Source organism: Periophthalmus magnuspinnatus, chromosome 11 (assembly GCF_009829125.3).
Source record: "Periophthalmus magnuspinnatus isolate fPerMag1 chromosome 11, fPerMag1.2.pri, whole genome shotgun sequence".
Taxonomy (NCBI): Eukaryota; Metazoa; Chordata; class Actinopteri; order Gobiiformes; family Gobiidae; genus Periophthalmus; species Periophthalmus magnuspinnatus.
The window spans coordinates 12,048,867-12,059,069 of NC_047136.2; the positions used below are offsets into that span (position 1 = coordinate 12,048,867).

Below are 10,203 nucleotides of genomic sequence, written 5' to 3' on the forward strand. Positions count from 1 at the left end.
TTACGAAAGCCGTTTTATTACCCATTTAATAACACCTCCATGAGAAGACACTTTGATACATCACATTCTAAAGTGCACGAATACTGTACAACAGAAAGGACTTAAATATGCAGTAGGGAGAAATATATTCACACTTTTCAAAATTCAAAGCCGTGTGGTCAAGCCATTTTTTTTTCCTTTTAAAATTGGGGCATCATGCTTTTTCAAAATTTTGTTTAAAAAAAAAAAACAAAAACAAAAAAACAAAGAACCAACAATCGCTATGTTTCTGTTCGTGAGTGTGAGGGGGCGTGGCCTGCAGGGGTTTTAACCTTGTGCAGCTTGCGTGGGAAGGGGAACACTAAGCTTTGGCACCTTTAGAGAAAAGAGAAAAAAGACATTAACAAGGAATGGAGAGCACTCAATATCATCATCATTATATTAAAACCAAAAGATTTATATTTTGTTTGTTTTCTTAAATAAATACAGTCTTAGGGGCTTGTGTAGAATGCATAATAGCCCATGCCTTTTGGGTTGTCCTTGTTGTATTCGTCTGTGGTCAAGTCTTCACATTTGATGGTGGGGGAGTTTTCAGTGCTGGAGCTTCCTGGGGACATCCGGCGCCTCTTGCATGCCATAGAGTAATCACTAGAGTCCACGGATTTGAGAGAATGGGACGTTTCGATCCAGGTGGAGGCTGGTGGAGCGCTGGTCTCCTCTGGCAGTTTGTCTTTTGTTTGCGCCCCTGCTAGCTGTTCGTCCGGGAACGCGGGCGGGCTCGGGCGCGGCGACCAGGGCAGTCCGGTGGTCACTTTGCGTTGATAAGAGCTTCGTGTGCCCCATCCCGCCGCCATTGATGCAAAGGCGGAGTCGGGGTAGTAGCCAAGTGCGTGCGACGTCTGGAGGGACAGGGGTTTGATGCCGTAGGACAGCAAGGAGCTAGTGGAATAGTCATTTTCGTAGGAGAGGTCTAGCTTGTTTGTGCCCGGTTGCTGGGGCGACACAAACCAGCGCTGGGCGGAGGCAGCGGCAGAGGAGTCTTCACTTTGGGGCGACAGGAGGCTGTTTGTCTGCGGCACGGCTCGTTCGCTGGTGTAAAAGCGGTTTTGAGGGAGGTTGTTGACGAACTGGTCCTGGAAGAAGGGCTGCATGGCGTAACGGGCACCCGGGACAATCTGAGTGGAGCGGGGAGAGTCTGTGGGCGAGGGGGTCAGCCGGTCGCTCTCCGGGGCAGTGTACATCCTGTCCACAAAAAATGAATTTATAAAAATGAAATACAGTTAACACACTCAACCACAGCGAGCAGGAAAAAACAAGAAGCACAAAGTTAAAAGTGCAATCACACTCACGAGTCATAGTTGTCCCGGAAGCCTTTTGCAAACGGGTTGTGGTCTATTTTGAGTTGTGTGATCTGCAAGACACAAAGCAATACCACAATTAGATTAATGGCCATTTACAAACAAAGGAGTAAGAATCATCATGATAAAAAAATATATATATGTGCAAAAAATCGGTATCGTTGCAAATGATCGTTTACTGTGCATCGTTGTAAACTTTGACTCTGAAGTAGTCTACTAAATATGACACAAATAAAAATTCAACAAGCAGCCCCAAGTATGGAAGTATTTAAGAATTGCAGCAAATTGTCATAAGCATTGAGGAAAAAAAAAGTAAAAATAAATAAATAAATTCTTACGTCTGTGTTCTGGTAGGCAGTGACGGCGATGAACTGGTTTTCGGGAAAGGTGAATGTCTGTGTACGCGACTCGTTGCTCATGTCCTCCACGCCGTCCTCCGTCACTTCCACAATGTGAAGTCGCGGTTGGTACTTGTGAAGAGACTGCAGAACGATCATCTGGAAAGACACACGCAAATATCTATAAAGCTCCTGGCAAAGCATTGTCTAAATTATTTTACTGTGCAAAAATCCATCAGTGTTACCTGTGTGTTGTTGTTGTTGGCTCCTTTGTTGTTGGTCAATTTCAGTTTCCCAAATGAGATCTCTTGTCTCATCCAATGAGCACCAGTGTTCGGGGATTCAGGATGGACATACATTTTGTTTCCTGAAAAATAATAAAAGTACATATAAATATATTTAAAAATTGAGAATATTAATTTCATAATGTTTTATAGTAATAGCCAAAGTCTGAAAAAAGAAATATCTGCCACTGTAAAAGTCTATTCTCAAGGCCTTAATTGTTAAAATGTTGTATGTATGATGTATTTTCACAACAAATCTTACCACACATTTTCTGTCAGAATTGAAAATTAAAAATACATAAATACATAAATAAAATAGTTTATGAAATTGTGTTTAAAATGTCTCATGTTTGTATTACAATTAACTGCAAATAAAATCATTTTCCCACGCAACTTCTTGTTGAGGTGACTTGACGCTTCGACAGTTTATTTTAACACCTTTCAAATGCGAAATTGTCAGTTCCAAAGGTGAGTCAAAATAAACCACAAGGAACTTCAGAGAAAAAACTAAATACATTATTAAAGTGATACAATAAATGTCTGGATCCAACTTCTTGCACGCTCAAAACTGATGACAAAACGAAAACGACAAACAAAAGCTTAAAATTAAACCGGCACGATAAAAAAAAAAAGAAAAAGAAAAAAAGAACTAAAGTGTAATTTCAAAATATCTTAAACGAATAAAAAAAAAGCATTGCCACTCACCTTGCATATTATTATCCGCTTTCCCGCAGGTGACCCACTTGCCTCCCTGAAAGCGCCAGTGATTCGGATCTGCCAGAACGATCTCCACAAACACGTTGTAGTGCGCGGTGAGGTTCAGGCCAGTAATATTGAAACTGAGGAACGGAAACATGCGCCTAAAACAAGAAAACAAAAATAAAAATATAAGCAAACATTGAAAATTTAAAGAAACAAGCCCAGACAGACAAAAAGCAGAACTGACAACGTTTGCGCATTTCATCAATACTTCCAAGTTTTCGGCGCACTTGATGCAGAATTACATAAGCTGCCAGTATTAACTAAATTTTATTAAACGAATGTGACAATAACAATTTGATTTGGCGTCGTTTAAAGCCATTTAAAACCATAATCGAAAGAAAGAGTGGCCTATAATCGTGCGTAATTGCCGTGCGTAACAGAGGCCTGAGCAGACTCGTCTTCTTACCTGCCCTGTTTGGTGATGATCATCTCTGTCTGGTGTCGGTGGAACTTGAGCCACAGCGGCCGGTTGCACAGATACACCTGGGCTCTGGCTCCGGCGCTGCCTCCGGTGAGCGACATGGAGCCTATTCCGGTGCCTGTGGAGGGGTAGGACGGGTACAAACAGCCTGGACCCTGGCTAAACTGATACCCGCCTCCGCTGAACTGGCCTCTGCTGCTGCAAACCGAGGAGGAGGAGAAGCCGGATGGAGGCAACACGGAGCCGTAATGGAGAGAAGCGGGGTACCTGGACGCGCTGGAGCCAGAGTAACCCGTCTGGCCTGTGTAGGGGAACAACGAGCACGGATTTGTCATGTCAGAACCGGCCTGAGCAGACGAAGAGAGGAAATATCTATCAGTGCCCAAATCATCGATGTTGTAGCGCCTGGAGCTGGCCAAGTCATCCTCTCCCAAAACAGGGGAGCCTTTCCTCGCGGTCTCCCCCTCCGTCGTTTCGCCCCCCAGCATCCCGTTTCCCAAGTACTTCTTTGCTGCACCTCCGCTGGACTCGGACTCGCTGCGGTCCACGTCTTGGTACTCGAGCTGAGACGACGGCCTGGGACTGGTGTTTGCGCTGTCCGAAGACGACAGGTTGTAAAAGGTTTTAGGTAAGTTGATGCTTGCGCTGGGGAGGATGTTTTCAAGCTGCATGGTTCAATTTGAGGTGGTCCCAAAAAGAGAAGAGGGCGTCCACAACCAGCGACACTCTGTTGGTTGTTTTCACTCCCCCCTTTACTCAAGTCTCGGATCAGGTTAGGTTCTGGGTTGAACCACTTTGATCGGCGGCTCTTATACTTCTTGTCTAAACACAGCAGCTTAATGTAGCGCGAGGGGAGGAGCCTTTTGGAGATGCACGCGGGGGCAGCTGCCTTCTCTGCAGCCAATAGTTGCACTACCATCAATTCAATTAAAAACTATTGTAAAATCCACATGCCGTTTTGTCAAATTTATAAAAGCTACGCGTAAAATTGTTTTTCCTACACTACCTGACAGTCTTTGTGTTGATCCCTCTACACATTTTGACAAGAAACAAGCAATGTCTAAATAAATTAATATCCGTGGTTTAAAAATCACGTTTTCCTTCACTATTCCGCTGCTTCCAATTTAAAACTTCCATTTTCCCCAAACGCACCGCACGCACTACCTTTAAAAACAATGGACCACGGGAGACCTATTCCTCCATGTTGGTACGAGCCTCGGATCAGGAAAAGTCACATGTGCACCTTGTTTCCTATAATTGGCCTCCGTCACCTCTCGCCTCCTCCAGCTCCAGTCGCTCTGTGCCGCTCAGAAAAGCGCCGAGTGACAAAAAGGAGTGAATTAAATAAACCACACTGGATTAAAACCTGTTTTAATCCAGTGTGGTTTATCCCGCATTAAATCAATCGGTTTGTCTGGAATTTAGAAACGAAAAAGTCAATTTTCTATAGGCCTGAATAAAACTGTAAATTTAAAATAAAACCATCGCTTTCTTAAGTATTTTTTGCGATTATTTATTATTGCATCTGAAATGCGTAATGCGTAAAATACAAATTTGAAAAACCGGTGTTGATTTTCACCGGGACAATGACAGATTTTTGCAGGGCTATAAAAATGTGGCTGGTGAGTAAAGATTTGGGATTGTGCTTTTAAAAGGAAAACATACACATAACGTTTTACTTTTGTGAGGCGATCTGAGTTTAAACCCAGTGAACTTCTACGTAACGTGTAGCCATTTAAAGTGTAATAAATCTGGAATAAAAACAATGCTACTTTAATAGATTAGGCCTATATTTAGTAGTAGCAAATCTGACTCTATGAAAACTTTTGGAAATTTCTTGAATAATAATTTTTTAATAATAGTTTATTAAAAGCTGTTGACTATTTGCAACGCGACTTTTGGGCAGCGCCCTCTAGCGGGCCTCTGGTTTAAATGTTTTTTTTTTTTTTTTTTTTTTTTTTTAAGGTGCCAGTCATTTCATCCGTCTTATTTTCCATCCCTTTTCCACTTGTTTTTCACTTTGCATCATTCACAGCCACAATGAACTCAGCACCGACATGTTGTGTGCTCAGTGTCTGTTAAAGGGAGCCAGAGGGGGGCAGGGGGTGAGATGAATTTGGGGAAAATGGGGATACAAATCTGTGAAAAGCTGAGGGACGGTCTCGGCTGGAGGCAGATTGGCTTGTGTCACAAATGGGATGAGCTCACATGCCGATTGGTGGATCCAGGAGCAGAGCGGCCCTCACTGCACACGCTCTGTCAGTCAAACTCTGGATCCCCTTCGCACAGATGCAAAACAAACATCGGACTGTTGAGCTGGAGAGAGCAGTTTCAGCTTCATCTCATTTCCACTGATTTTTCTCATTCCTAAAGGGCCAAGACAGCCCAAATAGAGAAGTGTCCTGTGAGGATTTTGGAAAGATTTGTCAATAGACTGAAAAAAGGCAGTTATAGTTGTGTTCATTTACTAATTTGTTTCCATTATCCTCTTTTTATGAATGGTTTGTCCACAATAGGAGTTATGAAATTACAGTTGACAGTTGGGTCAGAGCATCTCCAGAACAGCTCTCACCTTCAGAGTGAATAACATTACATATTAAGATATGTATTCTATGAAGCTGAAAACATGGTTGTGTTGTGATATGTCCTGTACCATCATAAGTTTTTCTGTCATTTGTTTGCAGATATTTTTTCGGATGTAACCGAGTGATGGATCTCAAAAAGGTCAGCTGACTTTCCCGTCAAAACGTTTGTTCTCACCATTTGTTTTTTCACAATTCTCTTTTCACTTTCTACAATTATCAAACACTGTTGCACCCTAAAGTAAGCAACTTTTGTTTGTGCCTTACTGGGTGCTACCTCAGTTTTCTGCCAAAAAAAGTGGATTTTAGGTCCCCAGGAGACCAACGAATTGCATGACTCAAGACAAAAGCAATTGAAAAACTTTAATAGTTGAAACGACCCTTCCGCAAATTTATATAACATGATGAAGCCAAAAGAATGAAATGGCAGAAGATTATGATGTATCATTGTTCAAACGTATGGAAATAAACACATTACGTTCCATTTAGTGATATAGGATTTTGAATGTCTGGCACAGGACGTGAGTAAGTTCAGCTTTAAACTATTTTCAAACCAGTCTCTGATATTACGTACACTCTAGTCCACTCTAGACCTGAGTCTTCACATAAACTTAATTTGGTGCCAAATCTAATTCTCTGTTGACCTCCATCGTCCATGTGTATTGTGGAATTCAAGCAGACCCACTCATCCCTGTCAATTTTAACTACCGACTATCTGACCATATAAGTCAATTTTCACAACTTCTCATTCAACTTTATAGCCACACGTTTCACAGGCTTTTACAATCCCAAAGAGAGAAAATCTTGGTAAAACAAACAGTAAAAACATGTTGCTGGTCCTTTTTAAGCATCTCAAGTCCACCTTCACTTTAAACTGCAAACTCCTGAAGCCATTGGACAAACTGAGACAACAAAATAAAGCTGATTTATTGGACGCCTATAAATAAACTAATTCCAAATGAGGTGCGTGTCATAAAGTAGCTTCCACTTGTGACCTGTCAGCGTGTTCTTTGACCACCTATAAAACTGCAAGTACATTTTGGATGACCCTACGCGGCCTCTGGCTCAGCTCCGCACGACAGGGGTAGGGAAGTCCCAGCCATTTTGGTGTCAGAATAGATCATCAACACGGCCACATGAAAGGGGCGCATTCCACGTTTTATAGCTGCTCAAACCCTTGGTCCGGACTGGATTCATGTCGCCCATTGCAAGGATTAATAACACAAGTCTCATTAGACATCCCTGCTACCGAGACCCCTGGAGCGAGTGAGTGCTGGGAACAAGAAAGCCAGCGCGAGGGAGAACCGTGCCAGCAAAGAGTTCCTCCGCAAATCATGGCGCCCAAGAACGTTTTTATTGGAAAGAATTTACTTCACGACTTTATCAAACATGTCTACCAGTATATTTCCCTGTGAGGGCACAGCGCTAACTTTTAATCAAGGGGTAGCTTATGTTACAGACACACAGCTGTCTTCAAACATGCAGAGGTGACAGAGCCATGAATTTTACATTGGACTACATATTGCTTTCATCTGCTCCTTCGCCCTGGTATTCTTTTGGTTTGTGATTTACACTGGGCTGTGTTCCCATTTAAAGCTACACTGAGCTAGTATTTGGACTTTTAAATATTGTATTACTTTGTTTTAATTTTTATCGTCTTGTTACTCAGCGGAGCAAAAAGGCCACATCCGGCGTTTAGTTTATTGTGATTGAGACTTTTCTGTTACTAAAACACTGTGGTGGAATGTACTGGAGTAAAAGTAATAAAGTACTGTACTTAAGTCAACATTTTAGGTATCTGTACTTTACTTTTTACTTTTACTTCACTGCATTTGAGAGCAGGTATCTGTACTTGTTTGAGACCTGCTGATAGGGCTGAGGGATTCATTTTAACACATTCGTAGTAACACGTTCTAGGCTAACAAGAATATAGAAATAAAAACAGCTAGAAAAAAACACGACTGATTCAGTTGTTTCTGTTGAACAAAATTCAGCACAAACCTTCATCAAAATCATTACATTTGAAGCTTTACTAGATCTCAAGATTTGCACAAAATACTTTAACTTATACTTATACTTGTAACATTTATAGTATAATTATCATAGCTCATTTGTAACTCTTTGTAATTATAGGGCTCGTCCACTTACATAGATGAGTTCATACTGTTCTTGTGTCCTTTGGCAAGACACTTCTCCTACCTTGTTACGTATGAATGTGCTGTGTGTGGTGGTCAGACAGAGGCACAGACTGGCAGCCTCGTTTCCCTCAATCTACCCCAGGAAAACCATGGCTGCGTACCACCACTGAGTGCGTAGTGAGTCATGTATGTAAGAAAAATGTTTTATTATTACGCTATTCCCAGGTATGTTTGCGATGAGGAAACAACAACAACATCATAAGATAGATGATGTTGTTGTTGTTCCTCCTTATGATGTCACTGGTAATACAGTGCTCCACTATGTTTTTAAACTCCACACACCTTCACTAGAATCATTCAGATAATTTCAGCCCTGGTATATCCAATTTTTACTAAACAAAAGTTAAAAGGTAGATGTATTCTGAGCTTTGGAGATGCAGACAGACTAATAAAGCAGGGTTACTCAGATATGTGTGAATGAAACAAAAAAAACAACTCCAGGTATGTTTCTGAGGAGACAGCAGCATTATAACATGGCTTAAAACTCACACGAATCCATTTTGTTTAATACAGAATCTTTAATAGCAGAACACGGACAAACAAACGCAAAATATTATAACAGGAATATAATTTTTCATTTTATCCCTGCTTGTCTTAGATCACGTAAGCAAACTGCGTATCATCTCCGTTGTGGCATTATTAGACTGCTCAACCAAAGCCCCTGTGAGACTGTGAGAGAACAAAGTTACATAGTGTTGCTTTAAATAACACCAAATGAGATTCATGTCCGTCTGTGCAAAAGAAACCATTTCAATATGTAAAATGTCAATTTCAGAATCAGGTGCAGCAGAGCATATTAACATAAACAGGAGTCTATCTCTTGCAACAGACGCATTGACACCTGTGGGAATTCTGCCCATATAAAACATATTCAAATCAAGCAGAGCGCATAAAACAATCACTGCCTTTGCTTTTTGTTTTGCCGTATTCTATATTCACGTATATACATCTACGTGCATGTCCCTGACCTCAGTAGATTAAATGTATTCAGAATTATGGTCATCCAATACTGCAGTAAGGAGATCTTTGTTTCGGGTACAATGCTAATCCGGTGTGTTAAAACAAATCTGAAGATATACTGCGTGCATTGAGAGAAATAGGATGGAGGCGGCTGTCACTGTATTTGAATCCCCCCGAGACTTCGACGACATGCTTTTTGGATTACTGCAGTATAGAAAGTATCACCCAGGTCCCAAGGGAGAAACTGCCATGTTGTACAGCGCAGTGGTCCGCTTGTCAAGACTTATCCTTTTTCACATTAAAGCCATACTATTTAACTTTTCTGATGGGAGGTTTGTTGCCATGGAGATGATACTCTTACACTGTATGGTATTAATCTAACATACATCTATTCAGATAAGGGTGTTTTTATTGCTCAAAATACCTTTAAATTCATACATTCTTACTCTGAGTCGGGTCACCTCTCCGCAGACGTGACCTGTAACTTGCCCTAGTGGCGTCTCTTTATGGAAACAGGGGAACATAAGGCCCTAGTGTGGAACTTTCCAGGCAAACCAATAATATATGCATGGAGACAAGTAGACACGACAGGATTTCACATGCATTCAGAGCATTATAACGTTTAAAACAAATGAAACAAATGTGAAATCTCTATAGTTGTGTTGTGTGTGACCGCAGTGCACGGCTCTCATTGGGTTGTCACACTCAGTTGAGTTTGACACATTGTGATTGTAACTACATCTGGGCAGGGCATTGACTCATAAAGCACCCTCACTCTTTTTGAACAGCATTTGAGCACCTACTTATCATCTGCTGTATTCTGCAAACACCAAGAAGACAAACAAACAGACAGACAGTAGGCTTTTTCACTACATATATATGCCTCATTATATATAAACACATGACAGATTTTGGCTGTCGTTTAGTCCTTATAATAACTAATGACAGATTATCAGTCTAGCGTTTATGTCCGTGAATGTCTGGATTTTTTCAGTATTTTAGATGCGCCGTATTGGACTTGTTGTCATCGTTGTTCCTAATCTAGTTAATTTTGAAATCTGAGTATGATCCTCCTCTGTTCTTTGACCTCTCTGATTGGATGTTCCTATTGCATTCAGATCTGTTTCATTTGCATAGCCTAAAATATCCTTTCCTGTGACAGAAGGTGACATGCAAAACTGGCAGCTAACAACTAGGTCTCTCGATCTAAAAATATCCTTAGCGATTACTAATTTTACTCCAAAAAAGTAAAACATGTCTAGATTTGTTTCATTTCTAAAGTCACATTTCACCTAATATTCCTGTGATGTTTTTGCAGAGG

The 10,203-nt window shown here is 41.1% G+C and overlaps 1 protein-coding gene across 2 annotated transcripts; it reads right to left on the reverse strand.

Moving 5' to 3' along the window:
• Nucleotides 1-4,454, reverse strand: eomesa (eomesodermin homolog a). 2 transcript variants are annotated; one of them, XM_033975397.2, is made up of 7 exons: nt 3,128-4,436; nt 2,665-2,819; nt 1,921-2,042; nt 1,676-1,834; nt 1,329-1,390; nt 506-1,221; nt 1-354 (listed from the first exon to the last, which is right to left on the reverse strand). In XM_033975397.2, exons 1-7 carry the CDS (start codon nt 3,811-3,813, stop codon nt 341-343), a joined length of 1,914 nt encoding a protein of 637 aa, XP_033831288.1. In that variant the 5' UTR covers nt 3,814-4,436; the 3' UTR covers nt 1-340. The 2 variants fall into 2 exon arrangements, with proteins under 2 accessions (XP_033831288.1, XP_033831286.1); XM_033975395.2 differs by having other exon boundaries at nt 1-1,221; nt 3,128-4,454.
• Between the last annotated feature and the right edge of the window lie 5,749 nt (nt 4,455-10,203).